The sequence below is a fragment of the Manis pentadactyla genome, chromosome 4 (assembly GCF_030020395.1).
Source record: "Manis pentadactyla isolate mManPen7 chromosome 4, mManPen7.hap1, whole genome shotgun sequence".
Lineage (NCBI taxonomy): Eukaryota > Metazoa > Chordata > Mammalia > Pholidota > Manidae > Manis > Manis pentadactyla.
This window is the reverse complement of record NC_080022.1, coordinates 178,294,381-178,314,778: the sequence shown is the minus strand read 5'-3', so window position 1 is coordinate 178,314,778 and position 20,398 is coordinate 178,294,381. Positions and strand designations below refer to the sequence as shown.

Sequence of the window (20,398 nt, the reverse complement as noted above, 5' to 3'; positions counted from 1 at the left end):
TTTAATGTCAATGCCATGTTTCATGCTAAGACACAAGGGGTTTTAAGTTTTATCCACCAATGCAAATGTGATCACAGTAAAAAAGGCAAATGATGTCTCAGTGTTATTATGAAAGAGACTTCTGACCTTTTCTAGAACCCCTGGGAAGAAGAACTTAGGGACTCACTAGGGTCTGAGGGCAACACGTTGGGAACTACTAGGTTGGATCATGAAGTGTTTCATATGCCACACAAGTATAGACTACATCCTGTAGGCAGTGGGAAGCCACTGATGGATTTTATGTAGCATACTACATGCTCGTATTTGTGTTTTGGAAAGGTCACCTTATCAACAGTGAGAGGGATAGATGTGAGAGGGTCAAGCTATTAGCAGTGATTCTACATAGGAGGGACTGCAACAGGCAAGGTCAAAGATGATGAAGGTCTGCCTAAGAAGGTAGAAACTAGTGACTGGGGAATGGGATATGAGTTTGGAGATATTTAGGTGCCATTTACAGTAACTGACCTCCGAGAGGTGAGGGAGGGGAAGAATTCATTCAAGGGGAAGAATTCATTCAAAGGAACTTCCAGAATCTGACTTATCGACTGGATGGGTTAAGGTGATACTTTCAGATAATCAACACAAGAAGTAGAATAGGTTGGGGGTAAGGGAAGAATGGGAAGAAGATAAATTTGTTTCATAGGATGTGTGGGTTGAGCAGCCTGTGGGCCATCTAAGTTAGAATGTGGGTTAGAAATGTGGTTAAGAGCTCTGAAAGAGTCTGGTGAAGGAGAAGATTCAGATTCATTAGCATGGAAGCTCACATGAAGGGATGAGGTTGTCCAGGGACAGTGCATACAGGGAACAGAAGAGGCCTTGCTTAATGCCCATATTTGAATGCTAACAACAGGAAGAGGAGACAGGCAATAGGAACAGGACAGAGGGTTTTAGAATGGCAGGGGAGCTGGGAAAGTGCTGCCATGGAGCTAAGGGTGTTTTGAGAGACTGTTTTTGTGGCAGATTAAATCATTGTTCACAGTCTCTTACTATGTGGGTGTGTTTCCCTGCCCCACTGATGTGGATGGAAATGAGGCTGAGGCTACAGGGATTCTGTTCAGCTCACTTTTGTACTCCTGTATCCACCACAAGGAGAACACCCCAGGTAGCTACTAGTCCAGTAGATTGTACAGACATATAGAACAGGCCTGAACCCAGGAAGACTGGAGTCAGATCTGGCCAACCCACAGGGGAACCCAAGCCCCAGCAACGAGCCACAGATATGTCTCAAAAAAGGCAAATGTTATTCTCAGTCACTGCATTTGGACGATTGTTTGTTAGGCAGCATTACTGGGGCAATAGCTGACTACCACAGGCTCCTTGGTAAATCTTATAAAAGAGTCGAACAGGCTTCTAAGGTCAGACGGTAGATTGAATTTCCCCCTACCAACACCATGCAAACTGAGTAAATAAAAATGAACAACTAGCAAAAATGTTCTAAAACACTAAAATAGGGCAGTAAGGGAAAAATAATAAAAAAAAGCCCTCAGCAGCCTGTGGTTGAAGAAAGAAACACGATTCGGGAGCACACTAGAGTGCTGCACAGTGATTCAACTTCAAAATCTGCCGATGTCCCCCAAGTCATTATTTTGTTACATGTTAACAAAATCCTGAGAATTTTCATGAATATCACAAATCTGGAGAGAAGAAAACTGAGTAGCTTCATCTCCTTCCTCTCCTGACTGCAAGAAGTGGAGACAGATGTGACAGAAAAACAAGAAAATGTCAGGGCTGTCTATCTCTAAGGGGAACAAAGGTCTCAGGATTTCAGGGATGAACACCCAACTGGGACAACTGCAACCCCAAAGGGATATGAGAGGCTCCCTCCCATTTAGGTAGTGTGAACTCTCAAAGACCAGTCAGCCCAACCAGACTCTACTCTGATTCTTCCTTCCGAACCTTCCCTCTTAGGGAAAATGCAGACACTATGAATAAGTGTTACTTACTGAGAAGGGAGAATTACTGTGCTTCAGAAACAGTTGATACTGAGTGTTCAGTATTTAGGGGTATCCTGATCAATTACTAAATTCATCCTGGTTAATCTATTAACTTTAATACAACAAAGAAAGACTTCTTCAGAAAAGGCAAATCATTTATGGGGTGGGGGGTGGGAACTTTAGCCTTGCCCAGCAATGTTAAATGTTAGAGGAGCAATGTTTACAGTTCCCATGGGAAGAAAATGTGAAAAAGAATATCGCATCCATGTCACTCAAACAATAATGGTCATGGCAGATATAGTACTGTGAGTCTTGAAGAAACTTCTTGATCATGAAATCCAACCAATTTAGACCAGATCAAAGTAAAAACTTCGGAATGAAGTCATTATGCTACAAGGCCTAGTGGTGAGCACCACATCCACTGAAGATCACATGAGTACAGAACGGACGGTTATGGTTAAAGACCCATTGTTAATGTCATAAACCTGGACAGTTTAAAAATACCAATACTACCCGAGGCAGGAGGTGGTAGGGAGGGGTAATGGGAGGAAGTATGAGCATACTCAGGTACTAATTTTTCATCCCCAAATCAAATTCTGTTCAAAAGTTCAAAATCCTAGTTTCTTTCTGTTGAATTAAAGCAAAATTAACTGAAGAGATTTTTCTAAAACAAATTAAAGGAATCTAGAGTATTATCACATTTTATAAGCCTATTTGGCCTTCTTTCTCTTTTTTCCTTACATAGAGTCAGATATTTGAAGTGATGTTCACCTGACTGCTATGACAGTCTTCCTGGGTGATGGGCTCTGGTATGACTCTAAATAATTTCTACCTTTTTCTCCCTGGAATTTAAATTACTTATGAGCATATGCTATTATCCATTTTTACAAATACAAAAAAAAAAAACCTTTTGTATTTGTGTCCAAAAAAGATGGACACAAATGTGCCACAATGGTGATTAACGATGTTGTTTTGGGGAGGTAGGAACATAGATACAGGTATTTTCTTCTTCGTGGTATTTTGTATAGGTGAAGAATGAATATGAGTGAGCGCAGACTACTGTGGTGGTTTTCAGAGGGCCTCACCAGCTCTGCATTCCTCCCACTGAGAGATTATTTCTCCTCTCCTTGGTTCTGGGCTGGTGCTGGGACCTGAATGGCCAATAAATAAAAGGTGGTGGAAACATCACCTGAATCTTCCTTCGGTTGCCATAGTAGAAGTACTGGTCTACCTTCCCATTTCTGGACACTAGCTTCCATGCAGAAAGTCTGACTGCGGAGAGGGAGGCCATATGGAGAGGGCCTGGAACCTCACAGACCTTACAGCCTACGATGTTTGGTGTGCAAACTACCTCTATTAGATAGCTCATTTCAGAAGCTTGACTTTGAAGGCAAGTTATGAGCTAAAGTGGTAAATAAGTGATAAAGATTTTTTTACTCTCGAGAAAGGGGATACTACAGCATAAAAGATCTACCCATACAAATAAATGAGTTTGTTTCTAGAACACTTTCTGCCCTCCAAGAATTCTGTTCTGTGAAAGACTACTTCATCTGTTGGTTCTTAGACAGCAAAAATCATGCCTGCTGTTAATCTCAGCTACCATGATTCCTTTAATATCCACTGGATCCCTTTAGGCTGGTGGCTCTTCCTTTCTATACCAAACAATTCTTACTGTATAAGTGATGTTGTAATTTACAACATAGAGCTAAGATAAAAGAAGAAAATTACCACAGATTCCACCACTCAGAGATACCTATCAGTACAATTTTTTTCACCAGTAAAATTTTGATACATGATTCCCTTCTTCTTTCTCTTTACATGTACTTTTATTTGCAAAAATGACCTCCTATGTACATAATGTTTTGTAAACTGCACTTTCATGGAAAACTATCTTGTGAACACTTTCAATATCCTTAAATATTCTTCTCCAATATCATTTTCAATATTGCAGTTTTTAGTTTATGTGCTATGGTGAAAAATATAGAATAGAAAGGAGATAGAAAATGCTGGTATTAAGGGTACCTAGCACATATTAAGAGTTCAATAAATAGTTACTGGATAAATGAGTGACTGCTAGAATGAGCATATTCTGGCTAGCTAACACTGAGTGCAACTCTTTAATTGCCACCTTAGGGTAAATTCTGGAAATGGGTCAAAGGCTAAGCATGTCTCTCAGGCAATTTAATAATGATAGGTATTGTCAAATTATTCACTAGGAATATTTTATCAAGTTTTCTCAGACTGGCAGCCCTTTAAATGGAGTTTAGTAGCCTTTTTATACCACAGTTTTCCTCTAGAGTTTCTTTAATGAAAGATCTATTTGTCCATGGAAATATTACTGTAAGCTCTGGCAGAGTGAATGCTAGGTTTATTCCCCATTTCCATTCTCGATCACCAGCTGGAGAGCTTTATATCATCATCAATCCAAAAAGTGGGGTGAAGTACATTTCACAATTAGCATACACACTGTTTTTACAGTGCTATTTAATATTAATACTAATTAATACTTAATTTGACAGAATATTAGGTACATATGAGCTTTTTAAAATATATATGCAGACAAATGTATTTGGTTTCAGAAAACCAAATACAAGCCTCATGGTAATTGTGCCTCCCTGTGAGTATCTATACCTACCTATATATCTATATCTATAAAACATTCAAATATAATTAGAATGTCCAAATCAAACAACTGTTACAAAAGTGCTATTATCATTCAGGCAGACAGAAAATTAGAGCGAGGCTATTTAAGTTCATTTTTGTACTTGGTCTTTGACTCACTTTCATACACAGAATGGAGAGACTGAGGTATGGTGTAATAGTTAATAGCTGACCCTTTCAAGTAAGAAAGACTGTGACCTGGACCTGGCTCGGACATTTGTCTAGCAGTATGATCTTGGGCTGGTTATTTAACCTCAGAGCCTCAGTTTTCCAGTCTGTAAGACAGGGATGATAGAAATACCTTCCTCATAACGATTATTTCAAGGCTTAAAAGAGATCATGGAACATGAGGCGAATGAAATGTTTGGCAGACAGCCTGGTACATAGTAAATGTGGAATGAACATCAAGTATTATTCCTATTTTATGTGACATTGCCTTAAAAAAAAAAAAGCAAGGCAGTGAGTGCTAATGGGTTATTTTATGTTAGTAAAGAAGGAAGTCATTCATTTTATACATAATCTAAGTGGTGAATCAAAACAGGGCTGTAGCTTATCTACATTGTAATTTTAAATAATTTCTGATATCTATGTTCTATATATAGAACATAAATATTATATATACACACATATATTTACTGCCCTCTTATTTCAATTCAGTCTGTGACTTGACACTTTGTTGGAATTAGGACCAGAATATTTTTCACTTTTAACAGGTAAATGGATTAAAAATACAAAAACTAATAATTAAAAATAGGCAGTTATTTTTTCCAAGATACATTTTTTTTAACCTCTAAGAAACCATACTAGAAACTGTATTGCTATGGAATAAATTTATGTGTTTCCCTTTTGGATTATACTGGGGTTCAGTGATTTATTTAAAATTTGGAAATTATCTACCACTTGGTATTTGGATATCAAATAGAAAAGAAATTCATGCAAAGTGAAACATTTATATAACTAAAAGAACTTAAGCAAAGTATTCAACTCAGTACATGCAAAGCAAAACAGTTGTGCAGATCAGTGAGTATTTCCTGTGCATTTATAAACCAGAAGAGCTTCAAACATTTTTTTAAATCACTAGAATATGGAAAAGAAGCACTTTTTTGGGTCTCATATCATATGTAGGGGCTAAAAGCTCACAGATGGAAATACATAGGGAAAAGCTCATTAACAACAAAAGCCCTCACCTCTCAAGCGAGGAGGCTGGACATAGTGACCTCCAAGGTTTTGTCCATATCTTAAGATTTTTTTTTTTTATTCAGTGTTGTCCAGGCTTAAAGGGTATATATTAAAAAGCAACTTTTCTCTAAATTACTCAGATTGCCTACAATAGGCTGCAGAAAAGCAAGATGGAGGGCTTAGGTGGAAAAGGGCAGTGATAAAACCCAATGTTTCTTTTATTTTTCTTTGCTTTGTATGATTACTCTACAGGCTTTAAGCATTGTTATAATAAAGCAAAATCACTGAAAAATCTTTTCCTGTGAATTCTTTAAAAAATTTTTGTTCTCTTTTAAATCTTATTTATGAAGGTTTCCAGATACTTATCCTCACAGATTAAACACAGCATGATGTAGACACTTACAACAACATTCACTGCTATGAAGCCAAGAAAAAAACGACTTCGAGATCTCACTGCCTATCACCGAAAGAATCAGGGTCCAGGGAATTTTCTGTTGCTATTAAAGGTGTGATTGTCTGAAGCCATTTGGAAACAACCTAGGTTCTCAGCAGCAACACACCTACCCTGTACTACGTCAGAGCACATCAAATGTTTGGCATTCCAAACCTCAAGCAGGTTATTTCTCATTATGTGAATACAGAATGAAAGGATGTGGGCAAAGAATAGAATGTAAATTGGAAGCTGACTTCTGAATTTATTAGGCAGCAGTACTGGGCTAAGGCACTCATTCTAATTTCAAGAGACAGTTCCAAAGTGGTTCTCAAGAGAAAGGACAGGGTAGTTTTCAAATATTTGTTCAATGTGAATGGACTGGGCTTGCCAAAAATGACTTTTTATGCTGGCATGTGATCTCTTGGAGGGAAGTCAGCCTGAGTCACTGGAGACATCAAAGGTAGAGTCCGGTGAATGGAATTACTGCGGGCTGTGTGAACAAGCCAGATACCTGCATTCATCTGCCCACTGCTGGGATTTTGGCCCTCCTTTTAATTACATTAAAGCAGCTGGTACCACTGGTTACTGAAGTCTTCAGATTACCTTGATTGCTCGGTCATTATCTCTAATCAGCTGCTGCTTCTCATCTTCAAACTTCTGTACAACATCCTGGAGCCGCCTTTCTGCAGCAAGCTGCTGCCGGCTGTTCTCCTCTTTCAGAGAGGAAATGGTTGTCTGAAGTTCTGCTATGATCTAAAATGAAAACAGCATGCTTTAACTTCAAATTCTTCAGTGAGAGGCATCTATTTTATACATATTTATGCTTAACAAAAGAATGGATTTGGCAAAATTCTAGTCTACAAACTAAATACTTTCAATTAACATATCACACACTATAATGCATGAAATTCCGCACAATAAAGGACTATAATAAAAGTGAATCGTGAACAACTGCTGAACCAAATATATTTGGAAGACATTTCCACTATAACATTCCACAATATTTACTCATCAGAAGAAAGAACATCTGTGATCTCAAAAATATGAAAAGCGTCAGATTTTATTTTACTGAGAAATAGACTAGAATGAAAAAAGCTATTTTGCCCTTCATAATATATAGTTTGAATTGTAATAATCAAAGAAAATAATGAACATTTTTCTTATAGTTACTGAATTCTACATAGTAATTTTGAATATTCACTAAAGTTTGTGTCTTGTGCCAAGTGCTGTAAGAGACACATGGTATTATTGCTCATCTTTTATAAATGGAGAAAGAGAGACAGAGAAATAGGTCAATATTTTACACTGCTGAAGATGACAAACATTCAAGGAGACAGCAGGGTTTGAACTACAACAGTCAGATGAATCGCTGCACTCACTAGTTCCTCTAACTAGCCTAGTTTGTTTTTCTTTTAAACAAGGTTTTGGTATTGAGTTTATTATGACACAGTTCCAAACAGGTTGCTTTCTTCCTAACTGATATATACCCATGAAAGTTTACTTTGGCTCAGCCAGCGTCACTGCAGACTCCTAAAGTACTCCCTACGTTTGAAAATCGGTCCTCTCCCTCCCTCCATGTCCGCCAAGGAATCATCTGGTGAAGGGCCTTTTAATCTCATGGGCTTACTGACAGCATTGCCCCTTCTTGGTTTGGATGTGACCATTTCCTTTCAAATTCAATAGTGATGATTTCTTAAAAGCAGGAAATGGTTGTTTCTTCTAATAAAAGAAACTACCACAGTCCTGGGTTGGAATATAATTCTGTTGGTTCTATGGGAAAGGGATGGTCGGTGAGAAACATTGAACATGTTAGTTATCTTCCTTGTAGCTGTTTTTCCAACAGTTATTTGATGATAAAACTAGATTACACAACATTATAAGGCAGTAAATAGATACTGTCTGGAGTCTCCCAGAAGCCAGATCCTTTAGAGCTATTAGGTGTTATTACTCCTACCACAAATAATAGCATATTGACAATAAAATATGGAGTATTTATGCTTTTAGAGGTGAGCAAACTCACTGTAACTAAGTTTAACATTTAGAATTTGTAAGTAATCCTACATTAAGATAACTGAAATAAATGACAAAATGCTTAACAGCAGTATGTTAATATTTTTAAATGCAAACTTGAAACTTTTGCTGTGAGTGGAGAAATTAATTCACTGAGAATTAAAGATGTTTTCATAATTTTGAGTTAATGTTTCCATTCTGGCATCAATTCAATTAATTCTCATAGCCCTTCAATGAAACAGGGACAGCTAAATTCTTATAGTAATGTCAAAAACTGAGGCACAGAATACTCAGCTCATTCATAGTCACACAGCAAGAGGAGCCAGAGATAAGAAAGAGCCAGATTTCCTTGGCCCAACATGAAACCTAAGATTGATATTTTATAAGAACATGAGGCCAAATAGTAAAAATAACTTACTATTTCAAGGACTATTGTAGTGTTTTAAGTTGAGTAAAGTATAACTTTGTGGAGTGGTGAGTTTAATTTTGTAACGTGCTCATTGTATGTTCACTGTGCATGTGTGTGTGTGTGTGCTTAGTTCTTTGTAATCTGATCACAAGTATAGATTCATATATCCACCACCACAGCCATGCAATATGTTATTTATTTATTTTATTATTTATTTTTTATTTTGGTATCATTAATGTACAATTACTTGAACAACATTATGGTTACTAGACTCCCCCCATTATCAAGTACCCACCACATACCCCATTACAGTCACTGTCCATCAGTGTAGTAAGATGCTATAGAATCATTACTTGTCTTCTCTGTGTTATACTGCCTTCCCCGTGTCCCCTCCTCTGCTACATTATGTGTGCTAATCATAATGCCCCTTATTCCCCCTTATCCCTCCCTTCCCACCCATCCTCCCCAGTCCCTTTCCCTTTGGTAACTGTTAGTCCATTCTTGGGTTCTGTGAGTCTGCTGCTGTTTTGTTCCTTAGTTTTTTCTTTGTTCTTATACTCGACAGATGAGTGAAATCATTTGATACTTGTCTTCTCTGTCTGGCTTATTTCACTGAGCATAATACCCTCTAGCTCCATCCATGTTGTTGCAAATGGTAGGATTTGTTTTCTTCTTATGGCTGAATAATATTCCATTGTGTATATGTACCACATCTTCTTTATCCATTCATCTACTGATGGACACTTAGGTTGCTTCCATTTCTTGGCTATTGTAAATACTGCTGTGATAAACATAGGGGTGCATATGTCTTGTTTGAACTTGACTCCTGCATTCTTAGGGTAAATTCCTAGGAGTGGAATTCCTGGGTCAAATGGTATTTCTATTTTGAGTTTTTTGCGGAACCTCCATACTGCTTTCCACAATAGTTGAACTAACTTACATTCCCACCAGCAGTGTAGGAGGGTTCCCTTTTCTCCACAACTTCGCCAACATTTGTTGTTGTTTGTCTTTTGGATGGTGGCGATCCTTACTGGTGTGAGGTGATATCTCATTGTGGTTTTAATTTGCATTTCTCTGATGATTAGCGATGTGGAGCATCTTTTCATGTGCCTGTTGGCCATCTGAATTTCTTCTTTGGAGAAGTGTCTGTTCAGCTCCTCTTCCCATTTTTTAATTGGATTGTTTGCTTTTTGTTTGTTGAGTTGTGTGAGCTCTTTATATAATTTGGATGTCAACCTATTATTGGATATGTCATTTATGAATACATTCTCCCATAGTGTAGGATGTCTTTTTGTTCTACTGATGATATCCTTTACTGTGCAGAAGACTTTTACTTTGATATAGTCCCACTTGTTTATTTTTGTTTTTGTTTCTGTTGCCCGGGGAGATATGTTCATGAAGAAGTTGCTCATGTTTATGTCCAAGAGATTTTTGCCTATATTTTTTTCGAAGAGTTTTATGGTTTCATGACTTACATTCAGGTCTTTGATCCATTTTGAGTTTACTTTTCTGTATGGGGTAAGATAATCCAGTTTCATTCTCTTGCATGTAGCTGTCCAGTTTTGCCAACACCAGCTGTTAAAGAGGCTGTCATTTCTCCACTGTATATCCATGGCTCCTTTATCATATATTAATTGACCATATATGGCTGGGTTTATATCAGGGCTCTCTATTCTGTTCCATTGGTCTATGGGTCTGTTCTTGTGCCAGCACCAAATTGTCTTGATTACTGTGGCTTTGTAGTAGAGCTTGAAGTCAGGGAGCATAATTCCCCCCACTTTATTCTTCCTTCTCAGGATTGCTTTGGCTATTCGGGGTCTTTTGCCATTCCATATGAATTTTAGAACTATTTGCTCTAGTTCATTGAAGAATGCTGTTGGTATTTTGATCGGGATTGCATTGAATCTGTAGATTGCTTTAGGCAGGATGGCCATTTTAACAATATTAATTCTTCCTATCCATGAGCATGGGATGTGTTTCCATTTATTGGTTTCTCCTTTAATTTCTCTCATGAGTGTCTTGTAGTTTTCAGAGTATAAGTCTTTCACTTTCTTGCTTAGGTTTATTTCTAGGTATTTTATTCTTTTTGATGCAATTGTGAATGGAATTTTTTCCCTGATTTCTCTTTCTGCTAGTTCATCGTTAGTGTATAGGAATGCAACAGATTTCTGTGTATTAATTTTGTATCCCGCAACTTTGCTGAATTCAGATATTAGAACTAGTAGTTTTGGAGTGGACTCTTTAGGGTTTTTTATGTACAATATCATGTCATCTGCAAACAGGGACAGTTTGACTTCTTCCTTGCCAATCTGGATGTCTTTTATTTCTTTGTGTTGTATGATTGCTGTGGCTAAGACCTCCAGAACTATGTTGAATAAAAGTGGGGAGAGTGGGCATCCCTGCCTTGTTCCTGATTTTAAAGGAAAAGCTGTCAGCTTCTTGCTGTTAAGTACAATGTTAGCTGTGGGTTTATCATATATGGCCTTTATTATGTTGAGGTACTTGCCCTCTATATCCATTTTGTTGAGAGTTTTTATCATGAATGGATGTTGAATTTTGTCAAATGCTTTTCAGCATCTATGGAGATGATCATGTGGTTTTTGTCCTTCTTTTTATTGATGTAGTGGATGATGTTGATGGATTTTTGAATGTTGTACCATCCTTGCATCTCTGGGGTGAATCCCACTTGATCATGATGGATGATCTTTTTGATGTATTTTTGAATTCGGTTTGCTAATATTTTGTTGAGTATTTTTGCATCTATGTTCATCAGGGATATTGGTCTGTAATTTTCTTTTTTTGTGGTGTCTTTGCCTGGTTTTGGTATTAGAGTGGTGTTGGCCTAGTAGAATGAGTTTGGGAGTATTCCCTCCTCTTCTACTTTTTGGAAAAGTTTATGGAGGATGGGTATTAGGTCTTCACTAAATGTTTGATAAAATTCAGCAGTGAAACCATCTGGTCCAGGAGTTTTGTTCTTAGGTAGTTTTTGATTACCCATTCAATTTCTTTGCTGGTAATTGGCCTATTCAGATTTTCTGTTTCTTCCTGGGTCAGCCTTGGAGTGTTGTATTTTTCTAGAAAGTTGCCCATTTTTTCTAGGTTATCCAGTTTATTACCATATAATTTTTCATAGTATTCTCTCATAATGCTTTGTATTTCTCTGGTGTCCATTGTGAATTTTCCTTTCTCATTTCTGATTCTGTTTCTGTGTGTAGACTCTTTTTTTCTTGATGAATCTGGCTAGGGGTTTATCTATTTTGTTTATTTTCTTGAAGAACCAACTCCTGCTTTCATTGATTCTTTCTACTGTTTTATTCTTCTCAATTTTATTTATTTCTGCTTTAATATTTATTATGTCCCTCCTTCTACTGACTTGGGGCCTCATTTGTTCTTCCTTTTCTAGTTTCATTAATTGTGAGTTTAGACTGTTCATTTGGGATTGTTCTTCTTTCCTGAGGTAGGCCTGTATTGCAATATATTTCCCTCTTAGCATGGCTTTGCTGCATCCCACAGATTTCATGCAATATGTTTTGAAAGTACAAAGTGACTTCACTTCTTTAAAAAATAGTATGATTCAGATTAGCTTTTAATTGACCAAGACTGTAGACAAATATATTTGAGATTCTTTCCCCAAATGACCAGAAGGGCATGAAACAGGGATATCTCATTTTCAAAAGACACTTCAAAAAGAAATAAATGCAAGTTTTTGGAATGAATGATGAGCAAAATCCAGTATGTTCTGAGGAGAGCATGCTTGCTTTTTTGTAGAAAATGAATCCTTAACATTCTTTGGTAGGAGAATGAGGTTATCTTTGGAAAGTTACTTTAAAAGATGATATAAGGAAAGTGCTAAAACACTAAGGTGAAATACCTTGGATAGATAAATAGATAAATTGGTTGACAGACTGATATATAAGACAGATACAGAGAGGGAGCTAAAACAAGAATAATTTTTAGCAACTGATTTGAGGTTTACTTTAAGAATGAGAAATAATCATGCTAACTAGATTAATATGCTTAGGTAAGAAACAAAACTCACTTGGTTGTAGGCCTAGAGTATAAGAAAATATACTATTTTGCCTTAGCTCAGTGCACATAACTGGCATTCATAAATACTTAAATAGTGGAACTATAATCATAGTAAATAAGAAAAAATAATTACCTGGTAAATTATATTATGATAATCTAGGCTTTTTATAGAATAATAACATAAAAAGTATCTGAGAAACAAAAACTAATCTATACAATCATAATCAAAGTCTACCAGTTTTGATTGACTGATAATTAAAAACCATTAAACAAAATGCCACCACTCAACTATATGTTCACTCTGTATTAGCTTCAGAGAAAGGAGAGGATTTGAAGATTTCCATATGGATACTAAAAATTAATATTTTGGGAAGCAAAAGGAGAGCTATTTGGTGTTGATGCTAACCCACAAAAGCTATAATAGTAACTATTGTTAAGGAATTAGTCCTAAATGTTAGTGGTTTTATTAGATCTTAAAAATAGCAGGATTCTAAATAGAGGCTCAGATTTCATCTTTAATTCACTCTATTGTTTTACAGATTGTAGTAGAGTTTGAGATTTTTATAAACCTATTATTTAAAATGCAGTCAACAAGACAAGGGCATACTTGGAAGGTTTGGTGAACACTGAAATAATGCTCCTCAAATAAATCGAAGAGGGGCTTCTTGGCACCTTTTGCATTCTGGGCTGCCACGCTGGGGAGTGGAGTGAAGGCTGGGGTGGTTGGGGCATGTGGAGTAGACCCAGGCGGTAATCTGCACCAGGTGTGTGGGAGCTGGTGCAGGCAGTGAGGAAGCCTGTCCCTTTGCAGGGGAAGCTCCTGCTAGCATTCCAGCTTCAGTCTTCTACACAACTACCTACCTATATTCTTACAAAATAGCAACATTCTTCCCTTGAAAAATGGCTACCAGGTGAGCCAGTTGAGTGGGGAAAGCTGCATTAAAATTGAAAGGCAAGGTTAGTATGTAATGTTAAGATAAAAACAGATACGTGATTCTGCTGGAAATTATATTTGGGAGTGTGTGCAGAGATGAGGCAACATTGCCATGGTGGAGAATGTTGAGAAACCCAGAAAGGGCGCAGGCCCTGGGGAAAGCCCAGAGCTTAGTGTCTGTGGTCTCCTAGGTCCTAAAGGCTTGATAAAATCTGAAAGATTTTATTTACTTCCATTAAGGGTGGAAAATATTTAAAATTATTTCCAAATTTAACCTGATGATCTCCTGGGTACCAGTGTATTCACTACTAATACATTTAAGTTATTTTTTTGGGGGGTGAGCGGTTTTTCAAAAACATCCTAACAGTTAAGGAACTTTGCTTCGGGCATTCTCCTCAGCTTAGATATGAGTTAGAGATGCCAGCAAACTATGCTGGAAAACAGGAAAAAAATCAATCCACAGTTCTGTTTTACAATGATCATTTTTGAATAATCTATTTCTCTGAACTGACTGAATTGTAGACGGATGTTTCTCAACTGCCAGTTTGAAGATATAAATATACATATGAATATGTATATGTATTTAGAGGTGGGCAGACAAAATATATCAATGTAAGGTTGTCATCCTACCTTTTAAGAGAAGGAAGGACTCTCTTTCATTATGATGTTATACTTTTTCTATGACTTTTCTCTTTGCTATTTGCACTGTCCTTTCATTTATGACATGACGGTTATCAGTTGGTTCTTCCTCCTCCTCCTCATTCATGTCTTTACTTGGGAAAATATTTAGCAACTTTATGCCTCTCCAAATTTTGAGCAGAGATTTTTATCAGTTTTTGAGCCGAAAATATTTATAAATTAAAAATAAATAATTTCTTGCTCTTTCCATCCCTTTGTCAGTCTTTGCTCCCTCCATTTCTTTCTCTGTTGCAATCTCAATACTGCCACTCTAAGATCGAAGTTATTAAATGCTTTACTATATAACTAGGTGCTGTACTAAGCACTTTTTTCACATCATGATACTTAATACTTACAAGTATCCCATGAGGTAAGTACTACTCCCCCATTTTACGAATGAGGAAATTGAATTCCAGAGAGGGCAGGTAACTCGCTCAAGGTCATATAAGTGGAAGGGCTCGTATTCAAATTCAGGTCGGCTGGACCCCAAAGCTGAGGCTTTCTTCCACATTAACTTACATTTAATTTGCTTTAATATGAACTAATTGGGCTTCTTCATACATTCCTTTAGGTAAACTTAAATACTCCTGTTTACATTCTCATGATTTAAGCATTTTTCTTATCTTACATCTCACTTTTGGTCTGCCTCTCCCATTTAACATAAAGCAGAGTACGCAGGACGTAAGGATATGCCAACTGGGGATTTTTCATGTTTTAAACGTTAACTTTTGCAGTAATAAGATTTCTTTTGATTATAAAAATATTCTCAGCACATCAAAAAGGATATTTCCCCATGTTCCTTCCTCAAGGAAGGTCTGGAATGATGGCAATCAAGACATAGTCACCACTTTTTAAATAAGCACATATATGTCTTCACTTAGACAAAGCCTTTGGTTTTCTGAATGGGATGTAACTTATATTGCATATGCATATTTTAGAAATAATTGTAGAATCTAAGAAAACTTCATGAGAATTATCACCAAAGTTTTGCCATATTTAACATATGAGGGATTGGGCCAGGCTGGTGCCGTCGGGGTCAGAGCTTCTGCTCGAAAGCCAGGTCCAGGCTGGGTCCTGGCTTAGTCACCTGCTGATTTGTGTGACTCATCTTCCGAGTCTCAGTTTCCTTCACAGGAATAATGGGGCCAGTGACAGTTCCGAACCCCAGACTTACTGGGAATGAAAACCGATGAGTCAATATGGTTAGTGCCTCATAAAATTCTTGGTTTTGTCATCCCTTTGTCATTGTGCTGCTATTACTACCACTGTGTGGTAATTCATAAAAAGGGACACATAAATCCCAGTTTACTGCCACATATCACTGTATACATGCCGAAATACTAAGAAAAGCTCATTTTAAAAATTGATACGTTGCCCACAAAATTTAATGGCTTAATCTCTCCCGCTATAAAATGAAAATTAGTATTTATTTATTTTAGAATTACTTATAAAATGAAGGAATGCTTGGGATTCCCTAAATGATACTACAGAATATTATTATCACAATTTATGCAGAAAAGTCTTCTAAGCATCATATGTCCATGTAGAGACAAGCAATTATTGGCCCTCTACTAAAGTTACTATAGTAACGACATTCAACAAGATATGAATTTGGGACTCATAATTCTTTTTCCCAAAAGGAATCAATGACTAAGCTGCTAATTTAACCCAGAATATTTGTCATTTTGAATGGTATTACTAAAGCAGTCTTAGGTGTAGCAAAATGGAATATTGCAAAAAAGCACAGAGGGTATCAGACTGCTTCCATCACAGATGTAGGTGTGCATTTCCCGCCCTTGTGAGATATGCTTTAGCCTGGGCTTGTTCTAGTGCACAGGCTGGTTTTGCAACATTTGAGTGTGTGTGTGTGTATGTTTGTGTTGGTTCAAAAGTTTCACTATGCTTCATTTAAAATACTTTCTCAGACTAAAATATTAAAATATCAAAAATATGATACTGACCCATAAAAAACTGAAAAGCATTAAGTGTACCTCTTAATGTACAAATGCTTTCAAGTACAGGTTTCTTTCTTTCTTTCGGTTTTCCTTCTTAGCTTTTAACGTTCTTACCTGTGAAGATTTGGCAAGCTTCTGTGTATATTCCTTCTCAATCTGCTTCAGCCTGCTGTTGGCCTGAAAAACACACACACATGAACACACACACGGTGACCTGCGAGCTCACTCTCTCTTCCACACGCCTATCACCAGGCAGCTGGGATGGCTGCCAGCTGCACCGCCCTTCTGGGGCAGCCAGAACACCACAGGGCTTGTCTTTGATCTAACGCCAACTATTCATCACTTAAAAAGCAAAAAGCAAAAGCAAAAAAAAAAAAAAAAAAAAGATCTCTCCTGCCAATTATTAGACAAACACAGACTTCTGGGGCGAGAAAGAGAAAAGGAGGAGACGCAGAAATAGACCGAGCAAAAGGGTGAAGGCTCAGAAGGGAAAGGGAGAAGAAACAAAGGAGAAGGCAAAGGAAGCCAGGGGAGAGGGACTTGAAGGAGGCAAAGATAGAGGTAAATTTAATTCTCTTCCCACACTTCAAAGATAAAAGAACTAGATGTTCCTAGACTGAGGCAGATGGGAGAATTTTAGACTCGGCGAGTTGAGCCCCCACTCTGCCTAACACACAGGAACTATTCTTTGAAGTGACAAATATATCTAAATCAAACAATTTTTCTCCCCTGGGAGTAGGGTGGCCTTCCCAGAATAAGTCCGCATTACTTAGAACTCGGTGGTCTCCTTTGCCACTCAAGTTCCGGTCCTTTGTGTGTGACCTGCTTTGCTCTCCGGAAGCTTTGGGATCTTCACTTTATTCTTCACGTAAGGAAATAAGGAAATGGCACCGCGACCTGCCAGAGACCAGGCCTTTTTCCATCCTGTGCAGGCACTAAGCAGGCCCTTTCAGTCGGAGCTTGCTTGTGTGTCCTTCATTTCTAGAAAAGGTTTTTGTTCATTACTGTCATATTTGCAGCTCTGATTTTTGGACCTCTCAGGTTTATCATGTGTTTTTCTTATTGTTTCTATTTTCCATTTCTTTGTCTTCTTCATCTTTTGCAGAGATTTCCCAACTTTTCATTTTAAACTTTTTATTGGACTTTTAAAAAAACTGCCATACTATATCTAAGACGTATTTTTGTAATTTCCAATTTCTAAGTGGTATTTCTGTTCTCTGAACAGCATAATACCTCCCCCTTTTAAGACAAGGAAACTGAGGCACAGGGAGGTTAAGTAACTTGCCCTGCCTCACACAGCTAGGAAGTGATGGTGCCAGCACTCAGCCCCATGCAGGAGGGAGCCTGGGTGCTTCAGCAGCCAGAGCATATCATACAATGTCTCTCAGTATAGTCCCAAATTTCCCTGAGGTTATTAATTTCATATTACCTATAATTATCTACATGTCTATATCTATACACATAAACACACACACGTGTGTATTTAGATTTCTTTTCTGCTTTCTAGAATATCTGTGTTTTTTCTGATTTCCTTTTATTTATTTCCTTTGCCAGTCTATTATGGTCTCTGTTTTTCCCTTTAGAACTTCCTTCAGCTGTCTAGTGGTGGGCAGGCTCTGGGGACGGGTGGGCATCATCACAAAGGGGCCTGGACTCTCCCTGACTGGACATTCTTTTTGGACCATTTTGCCCAGAGCTGCATCCTCTAGTTTACTTACTGGTAGCATAGATCTGGCTGCCAGTGTTTTCAGAAGGGTGCCTGACTGTCTGGGATACTGATTCTTGGATAATCCCATTTTCATTTTGCCTTCTGCTATACCTGGGACCCTCTCTCATTTCATCTCTCCAGAGATCAAACCAGGGGTGGAGCTAGGAACAGACATGGAATAAATTCCTATGTTGAATCCCTAATCTCAATGCGATGGTATTTGGAGGTAAGGCCTTTGGGAGGTGATGAGGTCATGGGTGGAGCCCTTACGAGTGGAATTAGTGCCTTTATTAGAAGAGGCCAGAAAGTTAGCTTCTTTCTGCCATGTGAGGATACAGTGAGAAGATAGCAGTCTACAGCCTGGAAGAGGGCTCTCACCAGAACTCAATCCTGCTGGCATCCTGATCTCGGACTTCTAGACTCCAGAACTGTCAGAAATAAATTTCTGTTCTTGATAAGCCTCCTAGTTTTGTTATAGAACCTATGATGATAGGCCTGTGTTTTATGGACTTAAGTTCAAAAGCAATTTTTTAGTTTGTTCTATAAATTTATCTGCATCTGCCAGAGACTTTAGTGGAGACTGGTCCTTGAGTAAAGGAGATGGGGTGGGATCTATAGCACAATGGGAGGGGATGGCCTTTCCTAGGCGTTCAGGTGAATCATGACCGGTAACAGGGGTGGGAACTTCTGATTACTTCCATCTTCTCCATGAAATAGGAGAAAAGATTCATCAGATAAGCATGATGATGGTAATAGAGATTGTTGGGAGACTTGAGCTGTAAGGTCATCTAGGAAAGTGGGAAAGGGAAGGGGATGAGGAATATAGTATGAGTCCCAGGGCTCAAGGAAGCATCAGGGCCCATTGGAATTACCAATGTTAAATTTAAATTGAGACCAGTTTGGTAATAGATGAATACCTCTATATCTTTCTAATAGCTAAATGGAGCAAAATCAACAATTTGGAGAATAATGAGAATTGAGGAAATCAATTAATTTACCAACCTTCAAGGTTTTTACTATGTATCTGAACTTAAGTCACAGATGTCTGAATTTCTGAACTTCTCCAATCTAAAAAGCTCCCGTTTTGCATGGTTGGAAATTCATAGCTAATTTATCATGCAGACTGTCCCTAAAATATTTCTTGAATAATTTTATTCTCAGGATGGTACTGACTGTACTTTTCATTTCCATACATAAAATTAAGTTAGGGTTAGTTATTTCTATCCAAGTCTTATTTTTATAGCTATCTTACTATATAAAAATATAATTTTCAAGCAATCATCTGCAGCATGGACTGAACAGATGGAGAATAACAGATGAGAGGAAAGTCATAATTTTAAAGTGAGCAAAATTTTTCTGTTCTTGCAGTTGTTTTAATCTCTGGCTATTTTATGCTTGGCATGCCCTCCACTCTCCACCAAGCACTCAGTTCCCCTCTGCTTTCTAGGGCCTCTTTGTCAGGTTATTTTTCCTTGTTAAAGATCCCAATGTGTTGTCCACTTTCTCTATGCAATTTGTCTCAAAATTCTGGTTTAAAAACCCTAGGAAAGGAACAAGCCAACCAATTTTAACAAAAGTCTCAATGGTTGTTAATCATCTTAATGGTTACCCTTTTCTTGCAGGTACTGTGAATTAGGTCAATTTGAAAAGTCCCTCGTTCCTTTATTTTTCATTTTCTAGCTAATGGTGAAAGTTCAGACACTCAGGATTTCCAGGGAGGTGATTTAGAGGGAGGAAAATTAGGAAACTCCTCTGGAATACTTATGTTTAAGGCAAGCCCAGATCTCATAAATAAATTTTCTTTAAAATATAATAGCATAAGTCTCTGAGTTAAATATTTGTTTTTAGGATTAGAAAAAGGATGCTTCCCAGATTCTTGAAAAACAGCATGAAGCTAAGATTATGATGTAGTATTTTCTACTCAAAAGCTTTGTAGGAATCCATCTGAAGCTTCATCAAACACTAAAAATTCACTTATGACCAACTGGGGCCAGATATTAATATATAAATGGGTACCATCCTATCAACAAAAATATTTGGATAATTTATAACAAATATTTACAGAACTTTCAAATTTGAAAATCTCTGTATTTTACCTCAAAATCAAGGTACAAATATGTGAAGCATAAGTGAAATCTATTAGTTCTGCTTGGGCTATGATGGAGTGAAATATGAGACCATATTTAATCTGCTACAGTAAATTGGTAGTAAACCGGACAAAATACAGGAAAAACTGTCCTTTAAAACAGACTTTAAAATAGCTACTAAAAACATACCTAAATATTTAAACAAAAACATGTACATAATAAGAGAAATGGAAAAATAAAGATAAAACTAAATAGCCTAGAGCATAGTAATATATAATCTGAATGGAAAATTTCACTGGATGGGATTAACAACAGATTCAGCACTACAGAAGAAAACATCAG

General features: G+C 37.4%; 1 protein-coding gene across 6 annotated transcripts in view; it reads right to left on the bottom strand.

The window, feature by feature from the left end:
* The window catches only part of CEP112 (centrosomal protein 112), a 405,933-nt gene that overhangs the window by 77,003 nt on the left and 308,532 nt on the right, over positions 1–20,398 (bottom strand). For 5 of the 6 annotated variants that reach the window (XM_057501633.1, XM_057501632.1, XM_036899724.2 and 2 more), the window contains 2 exons: positions 16,376–16,438; positions 6,850–6,999 (listed from right to left, as the gene is read on the bottom strand). In XM_057501633.1, the coding sequence (XP_057357616.1) occupies positions 6,850–6,999; positions 16,376–16,438 (213 nt within the window). The remainder of the gene's footprint in view (positions 1–6,849; positions 7,000–16,375; positions 16,439–20,398) is intronic. The other variant, XM_057501634.1, reaches the window with a different exon arrangement.